The 27295-nt window shown below is 52.5% G+C and overlaps 1 protein-coding gene across 4 annotated transcripts in view; it reads left to right on the forward strand.

Moving 5' to 3' along the window:
- Positions 1-27295, forward strand: part of ABTB3 (ankyrin repeat and BTB domain containing 3) — a 292977-nt gene that overhangs the window by 190074 nt on the left and 75608 nt on the right. For all 4 annotated transcript variants that reach the window (XM_051846044.2, XM_051846043.2, XM_051846041.2 and 1 more), the window contains exon 3: positions 5019-5223. In XM_051846044.2, coding sequence (XP_051702004.1) covers positions 5019-5223 — 205 coding nt within the window. The remainder of the gene's footprint in view (positions 1-5018; positions 5224-27295) is intronic.

Here is a 27295-nt window from a genome sequence, read left to right on the forward strand (position 1 = left end):
GGGAGCTTTGAGAGAGCAGAATGGAAGGCTAAGTGTGTGCAGCCTGACCCTAAAGGAGAAATGCAGGGAAGCGAATACCACTTTAGTAAGCTGATTATTCTGCTAATAGAAAAAGTAGCATAGGCTGCAAATCCAAGTCCAGAAACTACAAAAAAGTTGGACTGGAACATCACCCATAAGCCCACGAGGCGGAGCAATCGTGGTCAGTGCTTTGGCTCTTTTTCTTTTTCCTGGTATTTACTTAGTGCGAAGTTTTTAATAACATAATCCGGATGCCCGTGTGTCATTTTGCCTTTCACTTTTTTCCCACTTAGCATTGAACGTGAGGATCCTTTTTCGTGAGACTGCCGTTCTGTGTCAACATTTTTAATGACCGCTAAGTTTATTGTTTCATCCTGTGGAGCTCCGAGAGTTTGTTTAACCCTGCTCTTTATTTTTTGCCCAATTTTGGGATTCTGTAAAGAAGGTTTGGGTGCCAACCCTGGTGCGTGAGGATTTGGCTGCATTTTGAATCTTAACATTGGGACAGGGTCCCAGAAATGGAATTATTGAATCAGGAGTGAGGCGTATGTGTTAATACCTCTGCTACACCCTGCAAAATTGCAAGAGGGAGAGTGCTTAGGCCAAGACTGCCCTGGGCTGCCATTGAAAGAAGGGCTCAGATAACTGGGGTGAGGGACCCAGGCATTGGAGGCAGAAGGATCCAGGGTCAGAATCTTCCCTGCCACTTGCTCACTCTGTAACCGTGACCTCATTTTTCTTGTCTGGAAAACAGGGGTCCTTAACCTCTAGCATGAACTATGACCTTTTGGACCAAATTCTTAGTTGTGGGGTCTGTCCTGTGAGTTGTAGGGTGTTTGGCAGTCTCTAACCTCCATTCACCAAATGCCAGTAGCAGCCCCCTGGATGAGACAGCCAAAAACGGCTCAGTGTGGGCGCTCTGTGATTGGCAGCTGGTACTGTTGATGATTACCATGATGGTGACCGTGACAATAGCAGTCTCCCACTGCTGGGTGCCACCGAGAGGAGTCCTAGGCAGACACACAGGATCAGTCGGGAGCCGCTTCCCACTCCAGCTGTCCTCACTGCCTCCGGCGGCCATAGGCCAGCCTGCTGGTGAGACATGGGGCTGCTTCCCCAATCTTCCCAGCAGAAACCTTTCTCCACTTCCCCTCCGCCCTCCCGGCCCACTCCGGGGCTCCTGCAGGGCGCCGTTCTCCCTGGAGGACCAGGAGCGCTGAGCCGGGGCAGTGGCTGCGGGCACATGTCCTTCCAGCTGCTCCTCCCTGGGGGCAAGGTCAGCCAAGGCTACCTCAGACCTGGCCACCCTCTCGGTGCCCAATCCAGCCCTCTGCACAACTCATCCAGCAGGTTTTTTGTTTGTTTGTTGTTGTTGTTCTTTTAAGATTTATTTATTTATTTATTTGAAAGGCAGAGAGAGAGAGAGAAATCCATATTTCATCTACTGCAACAGCCAGGGCTGGCCCAGGCTGAAGTCAGAAGCCTATTGGCTTGGCCGGCGCTGTGGCTCACTAGGCTAATCTTCTGCCTTGAGGCGTCAGCACACCGAGTTCTAGTCCTGGTCGGGGCGCTGGATTCTGTCCCGGTTGTCCCTCTTCCAGGCCAGCTCTCTGCTATGGCCTGGGAGTGCAGTGGAGGATGGCCCAAGTGCTTGGGCCCTGCACCCCATGGGAGACCAGGAGAAGCACCTGGCTCCTGGTTTCGGATCAGCGCGATGCGCCGACCACAGCGCGCTGGCCACGGCGGCCATTGGAGGGTGAACCAACGGCAAAGGAAGACCTTTCTCTCTGTCTCTCTCTCTCACTGTCCACTCTGCCTGTCAAAAAAAAAAAAAAAAAAGCCTATTGGCTACCTGCACCCTGGCCTCCAACATAGGTGGCAGCACTTGGGTCCTCATCCACTGCCTTCCAGGTGCATTCGCAGCGAGAAGCCAGAACTTGAAGTAGCGCTCTGATAGGGGAAGTGGGCGTGACAAGCAGCAGCTTACCCCCTGTGCCACGTGCCAGCCTAATCCAGCCTTTTAACTCCAGGTTTCCACACTCCTGTTGAAGTCCCCTCCTGTTTGCTGACATCCCCCACAGCCACAGCCCACACCCCACAACCCCACAACCCCACAACCCCAGAGCTGAGCTGCCCCAGCCCTTCTTCCTTCCCTGGCCTTTGGGACAAGGCCATCTCAGCTCTGCCAGGGCCTGAGCAGGAAGTCTGATGACAGACACCAGGCTGGCTTCTGCGGATTTCCCAACCGGCTTCCGGCCGTGGCCTCACCGCGTGCGCCCCCTCCCCACCCCCACAGCTTCCATCTGCAGATCCCCCGTGTCTCCTTCCCTCCTTCTTTTTTTCCCCCATTTTAGGGGTTACGCTTCCTTGCTGCTGGAAATGGAGGGAGAAGAGAAAGGCTGTGAGCTGGGTAGGGATGCAGCCAGGAAGAGGGGAGCCTCTGTCCTGTTTTGGTAACACTAGGCATGAGGACAGGTCGTTTACGAGGGCTGGGATCCAAGACCAACGTGGCAGCAGGGTTGGGGGCGTGGGGGCTGCTCCTCGGCTTGTTGCTGGGTCCTCCCACGGCGGAAGGCAGAAAGGCAAGCGGGCGAGGGTGTCCCAGATCCTGCCCTTGAGTTCTGTGTGGGCCCCCAGCCACGTGGCTGCAGCCTGCGCCCACCGCTGGGGCCAGAGCGTCCTTGCCCAGCCCGCTGATGTACAAGTCCGTCTCTCCTGGGAACGCCCAGAAGCCACGCTCGCCCCGCGGCGCGGCCCTTACTTCAGTCAAGCGGCCGCCTGACCTCAGCCCATGCACCTGCTGCCCCACCCCCACCCCGCCCCGGGGCTGAGCTCACTGCGGTGTGCTCTCAGGGCTGTCCCGAAGGGGCCCTAGGACCCAGACGCCTGAGAAACTCCCATAATCCTTACAGCTCCTCGGAGGCACCGCTCTGTCGACCTCAACTCAGGGGTGCCTCCTCCCTCAAGGGCGCAAACAGCTCTCTCGGCAGTCATCGACCTGGGTCGTGGGGCCTCCGGCTGACCGGAAGCAGAAACCTAGGAGGTGGGCCTTAGGCCCTCATGGGAGAAACTCCTGCCTCACTTCCTTGGGCTTGGAACGCAGGTCCAGGTGTCCAGGTACGAAGGACTCCAGAAGTCTGGTGTCTGCGGGACAGGGAGGCACGGGAGATGGGGAGGAGTCCAACATCGGCGAGGCAGGCCAGCGGGCGGAAATTAGGAAGCGTCGATGGTGCGGTGCGGAGGCAGAATTCCTTCCTCTGTGGGGAAGCTCAGTCTTATCTCTTTAGGCCTTTCACTCATCGGGAAAGATCCACGCGCATCCTGGAGGTAATCTGCCTGCTGCTCTAAGCCTCATTGCAGCTTAGGAAAACACCTCCCTGGCAACATCTAGACTGGCGTTTGACTGCACTAGTGGGTGCCGTAGCTTGGCCAAGTTAACACAGAAAATTTAACCATCGCAGGTGCCTTCGACTGGTGTCTTGCTGAGCGTGCCACACACTCCACTGTTCATGGGCTGCTCTGGAGTGGAACGTAGGCAGGACACGAGGGCCCTTCAAAAGCTTCACGGAAAATGGTATTTCTTGAGAACATCTGTTTATTTTGGTGCAAAAAAATGTTGACATCCATGCATGCCACAGGTCTTGAAAAAGCTAATAAAAATGTCTTCGGAAAAAAACCTAAATGTGGATTTCAATTTTTTTTATGTCAAAAATAAACTTATCTCTTGATTCCATTTTCCATGAATGTGTTAAAGTACTCTGGTGTTAAATGACATTGATCATACAGCAATTCTTTTAAAGCCATTTTAATCCTAATTACTTTAGAAGAAAGGCCTCGTGTGATATAAACCCCAACAGCCCTCTAACACGTGGTGTTTGTAATAGAAGAAAGCAGAACCACCACATTGACTTTTACAGTGATGCTGGATGTATGGGGAGTGGTACTGAGTTTCCACTTATGAAGATGCCAGGATGTGGCCTTCATAGACAGAACTACTTACACGGAACAAAATGAGCCCATTTACAATGAGGTAAGAGTCCAAGTGATGCTTGGATCGGGCTACACTCAAGAAGGTGGCACACGAAGAATCCGCTTTGGGAATCAGCCCGGGAAGCCGGGGATCCCAGGCCCAGCCAGGTTTCCCACAGGCAGATCCTCCCTGCACAGGCGGCCTGGGAGCATGCGGGTTTAGTTTGAGGAAGGAGAGGCCTCGTTTCCTTCTGGGAGAGCTGTAGAAAGACGAGAACTTTCCAGGGATGGCTAAGGCTGAGAAGACAGACAGAGCCCCTGGCCTCAAGCAGCAGAGTGGAATGTGTGGGTTCCCAAGCCAGAATCCTTGGGTTCAGATCCTGGCTCGGGGTGGGGGGAGGACGGAGGTCCAGTGCAGCAGTCAAGATGCCCCTTGGGCTGTGCACACCCCAAGTCAGAGGGCCTGGGTTTGAGTTCCAGCTTCCCGCTACTGTGCACCCTGGGAGGCAGCAGGTGATGGCTCAAGTACTTGGCTCCCTGCCACCCACCTGGGAGACCTGGATGGAATTTCTGGCTCCTGAGTATTTGGAGAGTGAACCAATAGACAGGTCTCTTTATCTGTTTCTCTCTCTCTGTCTCTCTGTCTCTCTCTTTCTCTCTCTGCAAACAGATACATAATGTTTTAAAAAAAAATCCTGCCTCTGCTGCTTGTGACTGTGTGACTTTGAGAAGTAGTGAAACCTCTCTGGGCCTCTGTGCTCCCACCTGTAAAGTGGGTGTATGGATTGGTAAAGATACCTGCTGCCTGGCTTGTAATGAGCGTGAGCTGTTATTCAAAGGGAACACCGCCACCGTCGCGTGGTGAATGAGTGGGTGCTTTCCTCTCTGCCTGATGCGGCAGCTGGGGGTCCCAGGGCCCTCCTCAGTGGCATGGACCCCAGGGATCGGAGTCTCTGCAGAGACCTTAGGCCCAGCTGCCTGCACGTGTCGCCTGCCCTGAGGGTCTGAATGCTCCCTTCTGTCCACAGGTGACCTGGTGTCCCGCGCGATGCATCACCTGCAGCCCCTCAATGCCAAGCACCATGGCAACGGCACCCCGCTGCACCACAAGCAGGGCTCGCTCTACTGGGAGCCCGAAGCCCTGTACACCCTTTGCTATTTCATGCACTGCCCGCAAATGGAATGGGAGAACCCCAACGTGGAGCCTTCCAAAGTCAACCTCCAGGTGGAAAGGTAAGACCTGCCTTGCCTCAGACGGCCACGGAGAGGCCCTCCCCTCCGACCAACACAGCCTTGTGATGGGTGGGTGCGGCCCCCAGCGTGGGGCAGGGAGGGGATATCTTGGGCTCAGGTGCGGTCTCTGAAATGCGTTTGCATAGGGCAGGTCCAGTTCAGGAAAAAACGGCCTGGATCGGATGAGGGGGCCTGCAGACCTCAGAGTGGGAAAGAGCCCTGCTTTGCAGGGTGGCTTCCCTGTGAAGGCAGCATGGGGCTGGCACCTCGCTGGGTGGGTCTTGCCTTCATCTTCTTTGTCCTGGTTGTCCCGTGGCTCCTGACGAGGGCCAGAAGCATTGACCTAGCCAGAAGTGGGCCTCGCAGGTAGGCAGGCAGCGGGCGAGGCAGCAGAGGTAGCAGAACTCTTGTGGGAAAGAAGGAGTGGGAGGGTCCTGGGGAGGACCTGGCTTCTGCTGCAGCTCAGGTCTGCCCCTCCTCTTCCTTGTGCCTCAACCTCCCCTGTGATCAACCAGAGCTGGACGAGGCCTGGAGGCATCCTCTCCCCTCTCCATGCATCCACCCGTCACCTCTCCCAGCGTCTCTCACCTTGGGCCCCTCCTCCACACGGGCCTCAGTTGCAGTAAGTAGTGTAGATGTGGTGCATAGAACAGGCCCTGGGACCCAGATCTCCTGGGTTCAAATCCAGGGTCTCCTACAAACCCAGGAGGGCTAGAGAAAGCGCCTTCACTTCTCTGTGCCTCCGTTTCTTATCCTGCAAAATAGCAGCACAGAGAGTAAATCCATCCTAGGGCTGTTTGAAAGCTAGATAAATTGCATGGTGCCCGGCACAAGGTAAGTACACCACAAATGTTGGCTTTGACGACTGTTGCCGTCAATATTATTTGCACGTGGCCATGTATTTCCCATCTTGGGCTCCATATAGTTTTCCTGTCTGTTTCTTGGTTCCAAATGGCTTTTGAAAAGCTTTTTTTTTTTTTTTTCTGCCAAGAGAGACTGGGGCTCCCTCATAAAACCACATCTGTTGGCCCTCAGTTAAGGGAAGAAAATGGAGCATGGCAAGACCAGAGGTTGCCTTTTTTTTTTTTTTTTAAGAATTCCCAGTTAGCATCAGTGTTTCATTCGAGTCTGGAGTAACCTGTCAAGGGATTGCTCAGGCCTTCCATCATCCACACCCTGTGCATAGTTTCAGGTGCAGACCTGCCCCTCAGGGAGAGGCGGTGAAATGCCCAGGGTCCCAGTGCAAAGAAGCATCTGTCAGACACACCCAAACGTTGCTTTCTCTGTGTGCGAGCCTTAAGGGTTGAGAGAATGGAAACCACTGGCTTTGGCCTGTGGGAATTTCCATCTCCACGCACATGGACTCCATCTCTGGCCAGACGCTGTCCTCTGAGCCCCAGAACCTTCTCCTCCCTTCTGGATCCCGTGGACCCATCTCACTCTCAAGCTGGTTCTTCTCACAGCACCTTGCTCTCTGCGGAACACGCGCCATAGATGGTCATCGCCAGTGTATTCCTGTGTTGGTTTATTGACTGCCTGCTCCATGGGGGCAGAGAACTCATCTCTTTGACCACCACCCCCCAACCACAGCTAATGCCAAACTCAACATCTGGTACACTGCTGACCGAAGTCCATAGATATTTGTGGAACGAAATCCTGAACAAATCAACCACTTCAGCTGCCTGGGGAATGTTTCTACCTTCAGTGTTCACAACCACCCCAAAACTAAATTCATCGTCTTTCTTCCCAAGTCTGCTGTTCCTCGGGTCTCCCCAGTCTCTAAACGTGGCGCCGCCGTCGGCCTAGTCACCCTGTCAGTAAACCAGGTGTCCCTCGCCCCCGCTACACCCACATAGCCAGCACATCCCCTCAGTGAGTGCCACCTCTGTGGCCTCTGTCTTGACTCTGTCCCTTTCTCCCAAGCCTGCCGCTACTCCTGTGGCTGAGAAGTCCCTCCCTCCTGCTTTGGTCCCTGCAGGTGGTTTTTGAATGGCCTCCCTACATGCAAGGCTTCCTGATCCCCTGAACAGCTCCATCCTGCCCACAGCCACCAGGCTGAAGCTGCTGGAACATAAATGCCGTGGCGTGACATCCTCCCTGCCCCACCGACACAGCTCTGTGGCTCCTCTTACACTTTCTGATATGCAGACTCCACCTTCCCTTCCTGAATCTCATTTCTGGATTCAGAGTGTAGTCTGAGGAGACCCGCTAAAGATTCCAAACCTTCTGGAACAAGTTTTAAAGAGGGCTTCTTCAAAGGAAAGCCAAGAGAACATGTCCCGGGATCTGTGGGAGCTGTTTATCTCCTTCACTTCTCCTTGGTTGAATTTTCAAGTGTCAGCACAAAGCACGAAGCAGAACTGAACGTTTTTTTTTTTTTTTCCAGTTCTGTTTGCTTTGGTCCTCTGGCACGCATGTGGATTAGGGAGTCAGATCTTCAGATGTCAGTCCCAGCTCAGCTTCTTGTGGTTCTGAGCACTTGAACGTGTTATTTCACTTCTTTGAGCCTCTTTGTCATCTATAAAGTGAGAGCAAGACCATCCTTAGGGAACTGGGCCAAGCAGTGGATTAGGTATCGTAGCTAAGACACACACAGCCATGTGTGGCACAGGGGGCGCCCCCACCTCCAAGCAGTAGCTGATATTATACACCTTTGGTTGTTCTCGCTCTGTAAAGCTGTTGTCGTCATCCCTATAGAAGCTTGCGTGTGACTCTTCCCATAAAAGTAGCTGTCTCTTCCTGCCCTCTGAAGGTCTGTGCTTTGGTGTCTAGCATCTGAAAATACTCATGGAGGAACTGCACAAGACAGAGGGCCTCTAACTGTTTTCAGTTACCAAAACTCACACACAAGGATTTCCAGTGGGAGTTAGCACTCTAATTTGAATCTCTCTCCCTCTCCCCTCCACCTCTATACCCCGATCTCCCCCTGCCAAATCAAATAGTACCTCTTTAACCCCTTACCCATCTCCTGGCAAAGCCAAGTAGGGCCTTGATGCTTGCATGGTTCCCCACTGAACTCTAAACTCTTGTAGAGCATGGGCTGCCTGTTGTTTGTTTTCGTCTGGGCACAGCAGAGAGCCTGGGACACATTAGTTGACTGAAAAACGGGATTTTTGTGCCTCTGATCATCTCTGAACATTTGACTGTTCCATGTGGGCACAGCTGTGCAGTTCCTGATTTGTTTCTTTGTTCAATGTGGGAGTTTGAAGATGCTAATGTGAAATTCTGTTAGTCTTAACTTTTCCCAGAACCTTGGCTACTATTTCTTGAGCCTCTAAAATCTTTCAGGTCTCTCCGATATTTTTATTTACGAAAAAACTCAAGACAAATGTTGTGAGATGTGTGACTCTGTGATATTTATTTTCCAAATAGTGTTGGAGAAGGTGAACTCCTTCCTTCTGAGAGTAGGCCGCTGGGATTCTCCTCCTCTCTGTCTGTGCTGGAAATATCAGCGACCCCCAGATGACTTTGGCCATGGCTGATTTCAATAGTTGGCTATCCCAAGGTGAAAACATCATAAGGTACCTAGGAGTGTTTTGTTGCCTTGGTAACTGCTGAAGCCCAGGAAAACAGCAGGCAGTCACTCAGAAGCCGAGACAATTAGTTGGTTCAGCACTTAGGAAACCAAGCAGTCTGAACCCAGGCAGGGGCAGCCCTTATGCCTTTGGGAACAGGTTGCCCAAACAAGTGGAGCCCACTGCCAGTCTCAACCCCAATCACTAACTCTCGAAAGAAAGCCAATGGAGTGAAGCCAAGCAAAAGCATAACAAATGGAAGAATTCACACTGGAAGAAATAGAGTTAATAAGGCAAACAGAAGTCCCCGGCACCTGGATACACCTTCCGTGATACTCATTCTACCATAACAGCATCCAGAACATCACGTCTGGCCATATTTAAATCTGTGACCTATGTGACAGGGGAGATTCACATTTCAGGTATTCCCATAGACACACCCAGAGCATTGCAAAACACCCAGCCTGCGAGGTTGAACTCGCTCTGGTTTTTTTCCACTATAGAACGTATATCGGAAGTGCCCTTGATACAAGCAGGAGACTTAGTGGCAGAAGTTGAACCTACTGCTTAAAGTAGAGAGAATACCTCTGGGAGACCCAGTGGGGACAGAGGATTAACAAATCCTCACCCTCCCTCCATGAGATTTGACCTTGGGTTAATTCTCTTAAGTTCATTGTCTTGGAAACCTGATTTTAAAAAATCACAGTGTCTACTGTGTTACTAGGCAACTTTTCTTATGGTCAGAATGATCCCAGATTGGTTGAATTATATCTGGCTGGCCCTACCAGAGATACTTGACAGAGGTCTCAAGCTTTAGGCTCCCTAAATTCACTGGCTGTGTCCTTCCCAGGGACCTTGGAAGCCATTTCTATAGAGTTGTTACAAGGAATTGTGTGAGTTGTCAACCAGGGAGGCTCCCACAGCCCCCACAGTGGGTCTCATGTCCTTGGACATGAGTGTCACCTGGGCAGAATATAGCCCCTGCATGGCTGGCCAGACTGGTGCCAGCATTCTGATGAAGTGACATCTGGGTGCTGTTCTGCTGGGCCAAGCATGGCCAGTGGTAGTCCCAAGAGTCTAAATGCTTCGTAGAGCTTAAGAGGACTTGTGATGCCCATTGAGACACAGAGAGCCAGGTTTCCAGGGTACACAGGTGAGTGCCCCAAGTGCCATCCCCCAACTGCTCAGCAGAGATCTCAAAGCCACCAGTGCTGGCACACAAACGACCTCACACCACTGACGCTGGCCACTGGACACTCCCAGAAGAACCTCCATTCCCCTGTCTCTGAAATCGGAATCTCTCTGGCTCTGCCTTCATCCGCTCCTCCTACCACTCACTGTCAGCCCTTGCTTCTAAAATCACGTCTGCACCCTAGCAAGGGGATCTGGGAAGGGAAACATTGACCTTGTGGAACCACAGACTCTTGATATGGGACATTCTCCTAGCACAGTGATGTCATCAGCAGTTCTAGGCAGTGAGAAAGGTGGCAAAGATCCAACACGCTCTGCCCATTTACAAGTGTGTCATTTGTACTGTTCAGTACTTTATTTATTTATTTCTTTGAAAGGCAAAGAGACGAGACCTCCCACTCACTATTTAACTCTACAGATGCCTGCAACAGCTAGGGCTGGATCAGGCTGCAGCCAGGACTTGCCCCTCAATCCAGGTCTCCCATGTGGGTGGCGAGAACCCAGCTACTTGAACCATCACCTGCTGCTCCCCAGGGTGCACATTAGCAGGAAGCTGGAATCGGGAGCAGAGCCAGGGCTCAGATCCAGGCTCTCCAGTATGGGAGTGGACATCGCAAATTGGCAACGTCTTAACTGCTCGGCCAAATAGCCCACACCTTTTTTAAAAAATTTCTCAAAGTGAATTTATTTTGTTTACTCGAAAGGCAGACCACAGAGATGTTCAGTATTTTTGACCATCGATAGCCAGCAAAGTCATAACCGATCGGCTAATCCACCACGATTGAAACCACAATGCTGCTCCAGCATCCGGACTCCTGGATGCCCCCCCCCCACCTCCAGCAGGAGAGAGGAGAGCTTTCTGGGCATCCCAGCAGGGGTTCCGAGGAGGAGGAGGAATGCTGCCTCCTTTCTTCCAGAGGGCGGGAGCAAGGCTGGCCCCTGTTGCCGTCCACTATCTGGAGGAATGCAGTGTTGGAGTGTGAATGGGGGTGTGCTGGGAGAGAGCAGACCACTGGCAGACCATGTTTCTGCAGGGCTGGCTGGAATCTCAACCACCGTTTAAGTAGTTTCAGAGCAAACCAACATGGTGCGTTCTAAATAATTGGCTTAAAAAAAAATGGCGCATCTGTAACTTGAGCATTGCTGTGACTAGTTGTCATCTGGCCCAGGTGAAAACTATTTTAATTCCAATAGGTTTCGGACTGTAGATTACAGCCCATGAGTGGGCCAATAAATCAAAGTGGTGCAGAGATGAACGAACAGTGCCCCCCCAGCAAGCCCAGTCTGTTTTAATGCATAAAGTTTTATTGGAGCACACTCATTTGTTTACATATGATCAATGGCTGCGTTTGCTCCTTGCCAGACTTGATTTGTCACGACAGAGGCTTTAAGGTCCACAAAGCTCAAAATATTCTTTGATCCTTTCCAGAGAACACTTGCAGACTCCGACTGCGGGTTGTAACCTCCATTTCTGAAAAATGGGCTAGAATTACATTTAAAACATTAAAGTAGTTTGCATGAAGCAAGGTGAACTCCAGGTGTATTAACCTAACTGGAATTGAATCACTTGCCCAAGTCACATAGCAGAAGGTGGAGGACTACAACTTGAACCGTTGGAGTTAAGCACTGCCATGTGCTTGTGTTCACGAGGTTGTTTTGCTGTAAGGACTGGCAAGGCAGCGCCTCAGTGCCTTTGAACATCCTTTGCCCCTGCTTGGAGGGTTCTCTCCCTTCTGCGTCATCACCTGGGGCTACTTTAGGGTTCCTCTTAAAACATCACCTCCTTCGGAAGCCCCTCCCTACCACATCAGACTGCACAAAGCAATGAGGGCCTAGCTCAGGGCATAGCATATAGTAAGTGCTCAATAAATGCTTGCAGAACTGAACAGAAGTGGGTTTAAAACATAGGTGTTCCAGGGCCAGGCACTGTGGCACAGCTGGTCAAGGAGCCTGCATCGCGTATCAGAATGCCAGTTCAGTTCCCAGCTCCTCGGCCTCCACGCTAGCTTCTTGCTGGATTGCCTCCGGGGAGGTGGCAGATGATGGCCCAAGTGATTCCTACTTCATGGGGTTGTTTTGATGACGGATGATTTAACCTATGAGAGAGCCCAGTCTCTGACACTTAGCAGGTGGCTTGAAACCAGAAAAGGCTCGCCACGCCTCCTGCAATCCAGACTGACCTCTTCAACATGGCAAGAGATTGTGATCAGCATTAAATCCTGCTCTAAGTCCTTCCCGGGTATTCACTAATGCAGCCCTCACCGTGCCCACTGAGGCGGGAGTTAGCCTTACGTCTTCCCGTTTTACCGACGAGGAAACTGAGATACAGTAAGATAAAGTCACCCATAGTCACGTGCATTTGGGCAGGTCTGCAAGTATCCCAAATTCCAGTGAGTGCTGGGACTGCTAGGAAGGGAGCCATCTCCTAAGGGAACAGAATATGCGCCACTGGGGCTGGGAGGTGGGAATGCAGAGGGAGATCTTGCGTAGAGGAAGCACTGGATGCAGACTGGATGGAAGGCTGGGTGGGTGACCTGCTCTGGCATCAAGCCATGAAGAACTCCAGGGAACGCAGAGGGGCCCTGAGCAGGGAGGTGCAGAGACCAGAACTGGATCTGAGACGTCCCAGTCCTCCCCAGTAGAGGCAGAAGAAGTTCTTTGCGTTCAGTGAGCATCTACTTGGTGCCATGCACTGTGCAAGGCATTTTACGGTGTTTAATTGAAGCCTCATGTCAACCGTAGTAGGGAGGGATGGATATTCTCCTCTAGAGAGGAGAAAATTAAGTCCTTGACCCTGAATTATATCTCAGTAGGAAACCAGTACTTGGAAACCAAGGATCCTCATAGTGCCATCAGTTTATCTCCTCATGTTTAAAAAATATTTTATTGAGAGATAATACATGTATACATTTGTGGGATACATTGTGCTATTTCAATAATGCATACACCACTTAGGAGGAATAAGTTCTGGATTTTTTTTTTTATTCTGGAGCCGGAATGCTTGGGAGAATATTCCAACTCCCATTAGCTGTGTGACCTTGAGCAAATTGGCCTACCACTCGGCACCCTGGCAGAGAATCTTAGAATCTACTTCAGAGGGCTGTTACAAAGCTAATATGTGTTACTATGGCTAAAGCACTTGAAACTCAGCACACATTCAACTTTTTCTAAACAATGCTCATTATGATTCTGGCTGTCACGGTGTTCCTAACCTGGATAGATCCTGGCGCAGGACCCAGCAAACCTTAATGACTGGAGTCACTTGGGATCTTATTAAAATGCGGATTCTATTCCTTGGGCTGGGGCGGGGCCCAGGCTTGTCTAACAAGCTCCCGGATGAGCCAGCTGCTACTGGTCCATGGTGAATGACAAGGTCTTGTAGTTTTGTGTCTTGTCTTTGCTCCCCATTTTCAAGTTACATAAGGGCAAGAAATACTTTCCTACAGGCTTTTGTCTTCCTGGTCCAGGTTAACCCCTAAGAGGTGCCTCATGGGTATCTCACAGACACTGGGGGCTGCACTGAGACCTGCAAGCCCTGCCCCCTGCTCCCACGCTCCTGAGATGCTGGACCCCTCTGCAGTCTGTCCGCATGAGTGAGTTCCAAAGCTCAGGTACAGGCAGCCTGCACACCTCGCCGGCTTTGGAACAGCAAGAGATGGCTGGGAGCTTCCACCATCAGTGATCATCCTTAGCCTAACTGGATGGCTCTGCTCCTGTGCCAGGCTGTGCATGGAGAGCTGAGACTGGAATTGAAAGGTGTCCTGCCTGGGGCCAGCGTCAGGGTGGATCCTAAATGTCACCAGCTTTGGGGATGTGAAACCCCTCTGGCCTGTGGGGGATTATCTGCTTCCACCAGGTTGCCCAGGATTTTTTGACCAGCTAGAAAGAGATTGCGCCTGACTATAGGTGACAGTTTAAGGGTTCAAGTTTAAGAACGACCTCCCCCCCCCCCGATGTGCAGGTTTAGTCTGATCGGATGCATTCGCTGCACTTGCTTATTCCAGCATCTGGGTCTTTTCTGGATCCCACTAAAGTGGCTGGTCTAGTCTAACACTGGCTTCTCTTTGTTTTGTGAGAAAAGGAAGGGAAAACCTTACGTTCCTGACACAGAGAGTAAGGAAGGAGAGCTGGCCCATCCAGTACAGTAAGCTTAGCTACATGTGGCTCTTTAAATATTACATGAGCTGAGATCGTGGGTCCTCTGCACCACTAGCCTCATTCCAGTGGCTCAGGGCTAACAATTCCTGCAGTGGGAGCGCAGTTAGAGGATAGGTCATTTGCCCAAGGTCACAGGGCCCAGAAGCGGTAGCACAGGAGTTTGTGCCCCGCTGGGCAGCCTGGTTCCAGAACTCACTCGTTAGCCTTGACACTGTGTGGCCGTGTGTCAGGCCCTGTGCCGGGGAGGGGGCCCCCCAGGGGACCATGCATGGCTGCTGCCCCACGCAGCTCAAATGGAGAAAGTGCCAAGAGAGGCGGGAAGGAACAGAGAGACTGCTGGGGGCGAGCAGGGAAGGAGTCTTTGAGTCAGACTTCAAAAGATGGATGAGATCAGGCATTTGGGCCGGAAGGTGAGGAAGGCATTCTGGGGGAGCGAGCCCCTGGCAGAGGCTCCCGGAGGAAATCTGAAGTCAGATCCACAGGGCTGAGGCCGGCCGGCGAGGAGACCGGCCTGACCTTCCACTGCTTTGCGGAAGTGCGGCTGTTCAAATGGGGGTTGCTGCAGAGCCCCCCGTGCCCCTGGCCCTGCAGGGTCCCAGCCCCCAGCCCCCAGCGCCACTGACAGCTTGGCAAGTGGCCCTGCAGGGGACTCCAGCATGCCCCATCTGCACCAGTGCCTTAGTGGTGGTTAAGTATGAAAGCGCTTGGGAGAAAACCATGGCCTACAGGCACCACCAGGGTTTTTGTCCCTTCAGCCATGGGGTTAGGGTTGAAGGTTCGCCCAACGGGGGAAACATTAACACAAGGCAAATGACAGAAAATAGAATAAGGAAGTAAATCAAATTTTTTCTTTTTTTTAACTTTTATTTAATGAATATAAATTTCCAAAGTACAGCTTATGGATTACAATGGCTTCCCCCCCATAACGTCCCTCCCACCCGCAACCCTCCCCTTTCCCACTCCCTCTCCCCTTCCATTCACATCAAGATTCATTTTCGATTCTCTTTATATACAGAAGATCAGTTTAGCATACATTAAATAAAGATTTCAACAGTTTGCTCCCACACAGAAACATAAAGTGAAAAATACTGTTTGAGTACTAGTTATAGCATTAAATCTCAATGTACAGCACACTAAGGACAGAGATCCTACATGAGGAGTAAGTGCACAGTGACTCCTGTTGTTGACTTAACAAATTGACACTCTTGTTTATGGCATCAGTAATCACCCTAGGGGATTCCAATTCAATCCCATCAAGGTGGCATGTACCAATGCCATCTCACTAGTCCCAGTGATCAATTTCTGTTCACAATTGATCATAATGATAGGACTAAGAACCAAAGGGATCACATAAACAAGACTAGCGTCTGCAAATACTAGCTAATAGAATCAAAAAGGGAGAGAACGATCCAACATGGGAAGTGAGATACACAGCAGACCCACAGAATGGCAGATGTCCTAAACAACACTCTGGCCTCAGAAGCAGCCCTTAAGGCATGCGGATCCGGCTGAAATGCCCATGAGAGTATTTCAGGCATGGAAAGCCAACACACTCTGGGGGAAAAAAAAAAAAAAAAAACTAAATGAAAGATCTCCGCGAGTGAGATCCCAGTGGAAACAACGGGTCATCAAAGAAGGAGGTACCTTTCTCTGAAGGGAGGAGAGAACTTCCACTTTGACCATGGCCTTGTCTAAATATGATCAGAGTCAGTGAACTCAGGGGGCTTCCATAGCCTTGGCAGCTCATGACAAGAGCCTAGGGTAAATCAATTTTTAAAGATTCATTGATTTATTTGAAAGTCAGAGTTACACAGAGAGGAGAGGCAGAGAGAGAGAGAGAGAGAGAGAGAGAGAGAGAGGTCTTCCATCTGCTGGTTCACTCCCCAATTGGCCACAACGGCTGGAGTTGTGCCGATCCGAAGCCAGGAGCCAGGAGCTTCTTCCTGATCTCCCACACGGGTGCAGGGGCCCAAGGACTTGGAGCATCTTCTGCTTTCCCAGGCCATAGCAGAGAGCTGGATCGGAAGTGGAGTGGCCAGGTCTCAAACTGGAGCCCATATGGGATGCCGTTGCTTCAGGCCAGGGCGTTAACCCACTGCACCACAGCGATGGCCAGGGGTCAGACTTGGGACATGCCCATTCCTGGTGCCTGGTTCGAGTCCCAGCTACTCCACTTCTGGTCCAGTTTCCTGCTGGTGCACACCCACCCTGGAAGACGGCAGGGGATGGCTCAAGTGCTTGGATCCCTGCCACGCACCTAGGAAACTTAGGTGGAGTTCCTGCCTCCTGGCTTCTAGCTTCAGCCCGCCCAACCCCGGCTGTGGCAGGCATTTGAGGAGCGAAGCAGCAAATGAAAGATCTCTGTCTGTCTACCTTTCAGATCAAATAAAATAAGTAAATACAAATTTAAAGGAGAGGGCACATGTTGGCACAACAATTAAGATACCACCTGGAATGGCCACATCCCGTATCCAAGTGCCTGGGTTTCAGTCTTGGCTCCTAAGCATTTGGGGAACAGAAAGAGTGGGGAATCTATCTCTGTGTCTGTGTCTGCCTTTCTCTGCCCTCCTCTCAAATCAAGACGTTAAAAAAAAAAAAAAAAAAAAAAAAAAAAAAGACTCAGCTGCACCAGCCCCCTGCTGTAAACCCTCAGCCAGAGCGCCCCCTGGTGGGAGAAGGCTTCCTCTGTACTCCATGAGGCTCTGGGGAACAGTTAGATCCTAAGTGCCAGTCTGTGCCAGCCCCTGCTGCCGCCTTCCCTGGTTACCCTTGTTAAGCCTCGTCATCGCTCTCTGCAATCTACTTCTTCTGCTACTTTTCAGCTAATAGAGGGACGGTAAGTTCAAGGACTTGCCCAAGGTCACTCAGCTTAAGTGGGAGAGCGGATGAGCTGGAAGTTGAGCCAAACCCTGTGACTGCACCTCCTGGCCCCAACACGACCCCAGAGTCGCTATTTGCTGCTGGGTCTGTCTGCATTGCCCGCCTTTGAGCTCCTCACGGGGGCAGAGGCGGGGCTTTGATCATCGCTCCCTGTCCCTGGTCGCCTGCCAGCACCTGGTGCTGAGTGGGTGGAGGATAGAAAGGCCAGCCTAGGACACAGTGGCAGGGGACAGAGCAGGGAGGGAGGAAGCCGCCGTCTGGAAGATTCCTGTAAAAGTCCCTAAGACAGAGAAGTCCCCGGCTGCCTGAGTGCCAGGTCTCTGTCTCCCAGGGAGAGCCGCTGCCCCCTTCTCCTGGGGGACCCCAAGGGAAGCCACATTGGCCCAGGGTTTGCAGCTCTTTCTCACATGCCTCAACTGGCAGCTCCTGGTACGCCCTGTGTTTGGGGCCTAGGGTGCTGTGAACATTCAGGGGGGAAAAAACTTTTAAAAAGGAGAAAATCAGTGAAGCTGAGTTCTTGAAGCTGCCCAGTGCAAAGTAAGAGCCGATGCAGCAGGGCAGGGCAGGGCCGGGCAGGGGCCGAATGCCTGGGAGCAAAGAGGGCTGCCACGACAAAGCGTGCTCAAAGCACGTGCAATCCACCTGCCCCAGCCCGGGCTTCCACTTGGCCTTCAAAATGGTGCTGCTGCCAGCAGCCAACACGGGGCTGGGCTCAGAGAACCTGGTCTTTCCCCAGCAGACACAGGCCTGAGCAGGTATTTGTTAAAGGTTTATTTGAAAGGCAGAATAAGAGAGAGAGAGAGAGAGAGAGAGAGAGAGAGAGAGAGAGAGAGAAAGAAAATCTTCCATCCACTGGTTCACTCCTCAGATGGCTGCAACGGCCAGGGCTGGGCCAGGTGGAAGCCAGGAGCCAGGAGCTTCTTCCAGGTCTCCCACCTGGGTATCAGGGACCCAGGCACTTGGGCCATCCTCCACTGCTTTCCCACACATGTTAGCAGGGAAGTGGAGCAGCTGAGACTCAACCAGTGCCCATGTGGGATGCCAGCACTGCAGGCGGTGGCTTAACCTGCAACCCCAAGACGCCGGCCCCACTCTGAGCTGGTCCTACATTTTTCCAGGTCTAACACTGCACACATAGCTTCTCTGTGGCAATCGTCTTCCGTGGGTTTTACGACGTTACCACATTCTCCCCTTCACTTCCGGTGTGTGCTCCTGGGGGCTGTGCTGTGGTTTTTTTCACAGGTACAACACAAGATGCTAGGAACTCAGATATTTATGTAAGCCTAATTTTTTTACTGAAAACTTATTTATGCTCTTTTTTAATTTTGAAAAATACGGAAACATATAAGAAAGAAAATTACTATTACCTACAATTCCACTACCCAGAGGTAACCAGAATGATCATTCTCGTATATTTTCTTGATTCCTTTAATGCAAGGAGTCAGGGGTATTAGAACGGTTATACACAGTGTGTATAACTTTATGTCTTTTTATTTCACCTGAGAGTGTACTAGAAGGAGTTCCCTGTTCCCGCCACAGAACGTTCACCAACATCATTTGTAATGACTTCAGAGTATCTTGTCTTGTGAATGTCCCATCATTTGCCTAACAGCTCCCTGGTCGCTGGTCATTTGTGTTGTTTCCAACTCGTGTTCTTTTAAAACTGCCCACAGTAGTGTGACTGAAACCCCCAGGAGGAAGGAAAGGGTGTCGAAGAAAAATAATCACCTGTTTGGAGTAGAGCAGCCGAGAGGTTCATGCGCGGGCCCCCGGTGGCCTGTGTGAGCGAGTCCCTGCCGAGGAGGAGGGCCCTGCCAGGAGCAGGCCCCCGGCCCCACGCTGTTGCTCTTCTGGGGGCCAAGGCCTTGCGGGCCCTGTAAGGAGGAGTGGTGCCCACCTGGCTCGTGCAGTGCCGGGAATCTTGGAGCGCGTGGGTGCCTGTTCCCTGGGGATCTCGCAAGATTCTCGCAGCAAAGCTGGAGGCAGGGGAGTTGCTTTTCCCAAGTTACTTTTACAAGACTGATTCCAGAAAAATCTCACAGTTTGCCGAAAGGCACACGCTATCCTCTGCATGACCAAAGAGACCCCAGGGCGCTGCTCTGGGGCATCTCTGGGGACCCCCACCCATCTTCCTGTATCGCGTTTAGAATGAGCCAGAGCGCGCCAGCCCCCTCCAACGGCAGGCTGTCAGCTCGCCCTCTGTGCCAACTCCATTGCACGCGCACTTAGCCAAGTCTGGAAGAGGAAGACTCCCCAGTCCCAGGTTTGGGTTGGCCTGATGCTTGTGTTTGCTGGCTCGTAATTCTGCATTATTTAGCTCTGTCCTGTGTTTTCCACTCAAATCAGAAACATGCACTGGGAAGGCCTCCTTCATTCTGGTGGGAGGAATCCAGTCATGATTCAGCCAGGCAGGTCCAAGCCTGCCCAGGAATCCCGGCGGAGAGGCCGGTGGAGGGCGGGGTGGGGGTGGGGTGGCAGGGGTGGCAGTGGGGTGGCAGTGGGGTGGCGGCTCCTAGGCCTCCAACCCCTTCCCTCGGCTGAGTTCAGACTCCAGCCGGTCCCTTTGTGCAGTCTTGGATGGCTTGTTCTCTCTTAGCCTCATTCACAGAAGCCCACCCCTCCCCGGCCACGCCCCCACCCCGGAACAGCAGGGCATTGTGCAGAGGGACAAGGAAACCAGCAAATGGGTGAGGCCAAGGACCAACCTGAAAGCAGTGGCAATGACCACAGCAGCTTCCACTGCCTCTGGGACCCTTCCCTCGAGCTCCCTTGGCAGACCCAGGGCACTGTTATCCCAGGTCACCCTGCGCTTTGCACAGCCTGCCTCATGCTTCCTTCCCTGATGGTCACTGTCCCCGGTCAGCAGTCAGGAGCTCACTCTCAAGTATGCACCTGTCGTGGAGGACAGTCGAGCGGACTTCATGGCCACCGGGGCTTTCCCAGAAAGCCAGGGCTGTGTGGCCATGCCAGACCCCCTTGCTGGGATGAACCCTGCGGGCCAGACCTCGAATCCCTCATCCTCCATGAAACTCGGCCCAGACCTTTGTTCTAAGGAGATTCTCTGTACTGAGGGCCCCGACGTGTGCCCGCTGCTCCGTGAATGGCTCTGCCACTGCGAGCATCAGTCATCTCTCGGGCTCATCCTCCAGCACGCCTCCCACCCACCTCCCCCTTCAGCTGTCCCCGGTCACACAGAGTCCCCGGAACTGCCCAGCCTGTCCCCATCGGACTCCCTCGGCCTGGATGCATTTTGCAAACCCTTCTCCTTCCACATGCATGCTCGGGACAGGATCCCCCAGTGCCCCCAGGCCTCACTTGCGGCTGGTGTGGCCACTCCTACTTCTGTCTGCCGGAAGACTGGTGCGTTTCCTTGTCACAGAGCTTTCCCGTGGGCGGTGGGCGTGAGAGCGGCTCTTCTCGTGCTTTTCACATTAGACCAGCAGCTCCCTGAGATCTGGGACGTCTCAGTATCACCAAGGGTCGATGCTGTTTCATAGCAGTACTGAGTTATTCGTTCCTCCGTTTGGTGGATATTTATAGAGCACCTGCTGTATGCCAAGCAAAATAGCTACCTTCTTGGAGTTCAGTGCGAAAGAAGGCAGCAAGGGTCAAAGCATAAATAAATACTGGGCCCAGTGTTGTGCTTCGCAAGTTAAGCCACTGCCTTTGACACCAACATCCCTTAGGAGCGCCAGTTCGAGTCCTGGCTGCTCCACTTCCAGTTTGGCTCTCTTCTAAAGCACCTGGGAAAGCAGCAGAAGGTGGCCCAAGTACTTTGGGACTCTGCCACCCATGTGGAAGACCCAGATGGAATTCTAGGCTCCTGGGAGTGAACCAGTGGAAGATCTCTCTTTCTCTCTGTCACTCCCTCTCTGTAACTCTGCCTTTCAAATAAATAAATCTTGGCTCATTCCCCAAATGGCGGCAATGGCCAGGACTGCGCCAGGCCAAATCCGGGGGCCTGGAATTCTATCTAGATCTCCCATGTGGGCACAGGTTGGGCCACTCTCTGTTGCTTTCCCAGGCACATTAGCAGGGAGCTGGGTTGGAAGGGAAGTAGACAGGGCAGTGCAGCCTGTGGGTTAACCTGTGACGCCACATCACAGGCCCCTGCAAGGCACTATTTTAGGCAGCGTGTTCAGGGAAGATTTCTCTAAGGAAGTAACATTTCAACAGAGACCTAAAGAAAGGCAGCAAACCATGTGGCTATCTGAGGAAAGCTCTCACCAGGCAGAGAGAACAGTCAGTGCAAAGGCCCTGGGGTGGGAGCATTCCTGGCATGTGCAAGGACCAGCCAAGAGGCCAAGGAGGCTGGAGCAGCATGAGTGAGCGGGGAGAGTGGTGGAAGGCAAAGTTCAGGGTGAGCCAGCTGAGATCCTACAAGGCCTTTAAAGAAGCTCAGTAACTGGTAGACTGAATTAAATTGAGTTGAACTGAACAAAAACAAATTGAGTCTCCTTAGTATGGGCTGCAAGCAACTCCTGGACCATGCAGTATCCCAAGTCTGCCCTGACTACCCAGGAACAGCCCCATGTGGCCGTGGCCATTTTCAGCCCTGTTCGTGAGCATGTCTGCCTCTGCTGTCTGGTCCTAGCATGGCCTTGGCATGCATTCCAAGGGCCCTGTGGCCAGGGACATCCTGCCAGTCCTTGCCACATGGATGGTTTTCATGGTGACAGTGGATCCGGCACAGGCAACGTATGAATTTGGGAGGAAAAATCACCTAATGCTGGCCCTTCCTTTCTGTCTCATGTCTCCCCCACACTCTGAAGTCTTTGAGAGCCCCTGGGGTTAATTTTAGGTTGTTGGCAGGATCCTGAGTCTGTCTTAACATAGTTTTTACCCAAGCCTGGTTCTCATTAAATCTTAATTATGTGAAATTCCTACCCTAATGCAAGTGAAAACAAGCCACGTTTTGCTATTTTTATCTTCCTCCTTAGCCTACCTCAGCCATTCCAGGGAACCACCCCCCAGATTGAAGTGGGAAACCTGCCACAATTCATGCCAAGGAAATTCACAGTCATGCATTCATTCCTTCACATAGCAAACACCCATTCATTCACTCAAAGTTGATAGGACACCTGCAGGATACAGCAGAACGCAGGCTAAAGCCCTGCGCACGTGAAGCTGATAGCCTAACGGAGGAGCTGGAATAGACTGGGAAATTCATATCAGAGTCAACGTGAGGAGTGACAGGCGCTACTCTGGGCCACTTTGGAGGATCCAAAACTGCACAATTCATGTGCTTCCCCACCGTGTGGTTGGGGTTGGTGGTGAAAGCATGGGGTGCAGCCATAATATGCTACAAATCAGTGGTGTTTAGAACCATGCACAGAATGCTACAGAAATCACAGGGAACAGGTGGCTAACTGTGCTGTGAGCGTGGGGGACCCTCAGAGACCACTGCTCAGAGCAGGCGACATTTGAGCAGCACCCTGGGAGATCATGGGGACTTTACTGGGTAGAGCGGGTAGAAAGAGAAGAGTTCAGCAGCTGGGGGAAGACGGGGAGAGACGGGCGCACACGGGATGTTCCGGAAATGGCTGGGCATTTGGTGAGACCAAAGTGTACAGTGCTAGACAGGTGTGGATGGGAGCATGAGAGACTGAGAACGTAGATTGGTGCCAGTTAAGCAGTGGCCAGGCTAAGAAATGCGGGTATGTCTCACCAGAAGAGCAGGTCTACGCAGGAGTGCGTTCATCCTGGCAGCAATGCCAAAGGATTGAAGAGAGAAGCTAAGATCAGGCAATGATCATGAAACTAATGTAGTGATCTTATCTTTTTTTAAAAAAAATTATTTTTATTTATTTGAAAGAGTTACAGAGAAAGGTAGAGACAGAGAGAGAGATCTTCCATCCACTGGTTCACTCCCCCAAATGGCCGCAATGGCCAGAGCTGCACTGATCTGAAGCCAGGAGCCAGGAGCTTCTTCTGGGTCTCCCACATGAGTGCAGGGGCCCAAGCACTTGGGCCACCTTCTACTGCTTCCCCAGGCCATAGCAGAGAGCTGAGTCGGAACAGGAACAGCCGGGACTGGAACTGGTGCCCGTATGAGATGCCGGCGCTTCAGGCCAGGGCGTTAACCTGCTGTGCCACAGCGCCAGCCCCTATGCAGCAATCCTATCTTAAATGGCCAATCCATTACATAAGGAGGGCTGGACTTTGAGGGTTCTGAGGGGCTCCCCAAGTCATCAGATTCTACCTCACGACAAACAGTGAACACAACACACTGTGCACGGGACAGTCCGACCAAGACAGTAGCCCTGCGGCTTCCTGTCCCAGCCTCAGCTCCTGTGAGTTTTATGCCGAGTAGAGATCTGCTCCCTGGAGCCTCCATCAGGACTCCCACTTTGGCCTGTTGGGGCTTCCAGAACCACTCCAATTCCTAATTCAGATGCAACTGTTCAGTGCCTAAAATGAGCTGTCAATTACAAGTGCCTTCTGCGTACCAGGCAAGCCTGCAGGGCACAGATTTTCCCATTTCCTGATTGGCAGCTAGAGCTCATTGGCCATTGGTCTGTTTATTTGGCAGCACAGGGACTAAAACACACCAGTGTCTGGCGGCACGGCAGGCACTCTTGCAAACAGCCATCAGCTTGACAAGAATTAGGTCTCCTCTGCTCCTATGAAAGGCTCTGCCCTGAACACTCAACAGGAAGGAGCCAAAGGAGAATAATATGGCTCCTGCATCCCAGGGACCCCCGTGCTGGTGATCTGGACACAGGAGCCGCCACCCAAGCTTTGCAGTGACCTGGGTGCGACTTGAGCTTGCAGCCTGCCCGGCTAGTCCAGAAGAGGCCAGTGACTGATTTCTGCTCAGCCTGGGGTGTGGGCCTGAGGCACACCCAGTGCAGGAGCTGCCCCCACTGAGCCTGGGAAAAAGGGTCTGTGGTGTCGAAGGTGATAGGAGGGGGCCGTATACCCAGACAGATGGAAGGCGGGCACTTGGAGTGGAGACTCAGAGTTGAGTAAATCAGTGCTTTGGCTTGGACTCATCGCAGCACTGGGCAGAGGGATCTACAGCCAGACTGAGTGGCTGGAAAGCTAGAAGCAGAATGAGAACAGGTGTTAGCGTCTAATGGGAAAAGCAGTAAGAACGCGACCTGTGCACGGAGCCCGGGCACAGGAGCTCCCCCTCTGGGCATCTTATGGTATTGCCACAGTTGGGGCTGGAGAACTTCAAGGAAATGGGCAGGACCCTGACGTGTTAGTGGTGTCTTTGTTGCCCAGTTATTTTCTTTTCTGAACCTGATGATGTTGTGTTTTTCTTAGCCTAGGGTTTACATTTGAAACAACCTTGACCTAGGTGTTCAAGGGCCTGATGTAGAAGACGGTGTCTGACTGCACGTCTCTCATATAATTGCACTTCTGCCCTACCCCACCCCACCCCCTACCCCCCACCCCCGCCGCCCTTACCGCATTTGCTCTCCATTACCTGTGGGTGAAAGAGGTGTCGGGGGTGGGTGACATCTGCACAGTGACCACCTCCCTTACATCCAGTGCCCATTCAGAGCCACTCCTGCAGCCCCGCCGAGCCCAGACCCTGCACCCCGCCGAGCCCAGACCCTGCACCCGGCCAGCTCCGTCAAGGGCAGTGCCCAGCCTGGCGGGCTCTGCTGCTTCCTCGGTTGTGAGCTTTGGATGGCGGTTATTCTGCCACCCTAGGGCTGGCCCCAGAACTCAACCCCTTCCTTGGCACGAGAGAGAGGAGCCACTGGGTTCTCCCAGGAAAGGTAGGACCGGCCAGCGTGGGTGGGAGGGAACACACTCCCTCTCCTTCTCTCCTTTCCAGCGTGTGTGGACAGAGTGAGCTGCCCTGTGTTCCAGGAGCCCTTTCCTGGGTAGCACCCACGTGCTGCTCTCCTGATTTTCTTTCTTTTATTAGAACCACGAGCTTCCCTCCTGGCTGCCATCCCTCACCCCCAGACTCGGCAGAGGGCGGCCTGAGAAGCCAGGCGCACCTGTGCTTCCTGCTTGTGCCCACGAACAGCTCATAAATCCACCATAAGGCCACGTGGTGGTTTTGTGCAGGCCCCAAAGCCGCCTCTTTGCCCCCTCCCCCCCGTCTCTGCCTTGGTTTTTAAGGCTCCTGGGCATTTTTCTTTTCTTCTCTTCCTTTCTCTGGGTTCCTTTTTAATTTTTCTAGGCACTGGGCAGTTCTAGCCCATTTCCTTCCCTTGCGTTTTCAAAGGAGCCCTTTCATGCTGCGTGGCGCCCTTCTCTCTTTATTCTTATTATCCCGCTATCCTTGGCACACCGGGGCTGTCTGAGACAGATTGTGCTTATTTATCCATCATTTATAGCCAATCTAACGCTGAACTGGACTTAAAGAGGTGCACCATGTGCGTTAGCTATAACAACCAAAAAAAAACTAACAGTACAAAAGCCATGCCGCTGAGCGTGAGGAAGAGATGGGCGTTTGGCTCAGGGGTTGAGCTGCTGCTTGGGAAGTCTGTATGCCACATCAGAGTGCCTGGGTTCGAGTCCCCCCTCTGCTTCTGACTCCAGCTGCTGCTTCCGTGCACCCTGGGAGGCAGCAGATGGTGCCGCAGGTACTCGGATCTCTGTCACCCACAATAGAGACCCGGATGTTGTTCCAGGCTCTTGGCTTCCCCCTGACTCAGCCCCACCTGCTGCAGGCATTTGGGGAGTGAATCAGCCGATGGACAAGCGCTCTTTCTCTCTACGTTTCAAATAAATAAAAGTTAAAAAGTAAGGAAGACTACTATATCGGAAAAATCTTTCATAAGGTTGCTTATTGCCATTGAGTACAAAATTTAGAGTTGAGGTTCTTGGCCATCAAGACATTGTCTAACTCATCATTTAATTTTTTTTTAAGATTTATTATTTGAAAGAGTTACAGAGAAATGGAGAGAGAGAGAGAGAAGAGAGGAGAGGAGAGGAGAGGAGAGGAGAGGAGAGGAGAGGAGAGGAGAGGAGAGGAGAGGAGAGGAGAGGAGAGGAGAGGGAAGAGCGAGATCTGCTATCCACTGGTTCACTCCCCAGATGGCCGCAACAGCTGGAACTGAGCCAATCCAAAGGCAGGAGCCAGGAGCTTCCTCTTGGTTTCCCATGTGGTTGCGGGGGCTCAAGGACTTGGACCATCCTCCACTGCTTTCCCAGGTGCATTAGCAGGGAGCTGGATTGGAAGTGGAGCAGCTGGGACTCGAACCAGCACCCATATAGGATGCTGGTGCTGCAGGCTGGGGCTTTAACCTGCTGTACCACAGCACCGACCCCTCTACTTCAACTTTTGTCTGGACCAGTACTGACCCAAAAGATAGCCCATGGAACTGTGTGATCCAGTAGAGTGGCCACTAACCCATCCCGCCAAATGCATTTCTAGTGCCTGGGGGCCACACGAGGCCGCTGGCAACTCCATGGGTGTCGCTCCCCCTCTTCGTGGAGGAACGACACAGGACCCTGCACTGTTCTTTCCGTCTGCTCGGCCCTCCCCGGGTTTGCTGCTGGTTCTTCCCGGGTTGGCTACTATCCCTTCCACCTCCGTGGAAGGGCAGTTCCCCCTGGCCACATTCCCCACTTCCGCAGGGGAGCGGCACACCGCCGGCCGGCTCTTCTCGGGGGCTGCACAGGTGTTCCTTCAGCTAGATGTTCCTCGTAGATGTTCCTGGTGCATGCCGTCTCTCTCCTCCTTTATAGTCCTCCTCTGCCAATCCTAACTCGGCTGCCCACACGCCGAGTACGCTGCTCTCCAATCAGGAGCAAGTCCTACAGTTTATTGGTTGAACTGGAGGCAGCTGTGCGGAAGCTGTTTACTTCTCTCCCAGTGCCATATTGTGGGAGAGCAGATGCATAGAATAAGTCTTAATTCCAGTAACTCAGTCCAGTCCGGATTGCACCCCACAATGGGGCAGCACAATCCTAGGACTTGTCCATCAGAGCGGAAAGTTCTCCTGGATGGAAGGTTCCACCAGAAGCCGCCCTCCAAGGTGCTTTTCTAACTCCTATCGATGTTGTTATTTCTGTCTTTCAAAATAGTGTACTGTTATTTTAAGCTAGCCAAGAAGGTTCTATTCCCTGGTATGTCTGCCTGGGGAGGCCCTGAGGCCCAGAGCGGCAGGCACAGAGCCCAGATTATTCTGTGACAGTGCCGATGGCCCAGGGAGTCTTAGCTGTCTTGAGTCTGCGTTTGGAGGAGGATTCTGATTGAGCGGGGCTGGAGCGTGAATTTAAGCCAATCCCGTCACGCTGCCGAGCGCAGGGTACTGCGAGGTCAAGGGAGTTCTTACAAGGGAACTAGAATCAATTCCGCAAAGCCACAGCCCAGGGGTGAGGACGCTGGGGACAGCAGAGGCAGCCCCAGGCCG

Source organism: Oryctolagus cuniculus, chromosome 11 (assembly GCF_964237555.1).
Source record: "Oryctolagus cuniculus chromosome 11, mOryCun1.1, whole genome shotgun sequence".
Lineage (NCBI taxonomy): Eukaryota > Metazoa > Chordata > Mammalia > Lagomorpha > Leporidae > Oryctolagus > Oryctolagus cuniculus.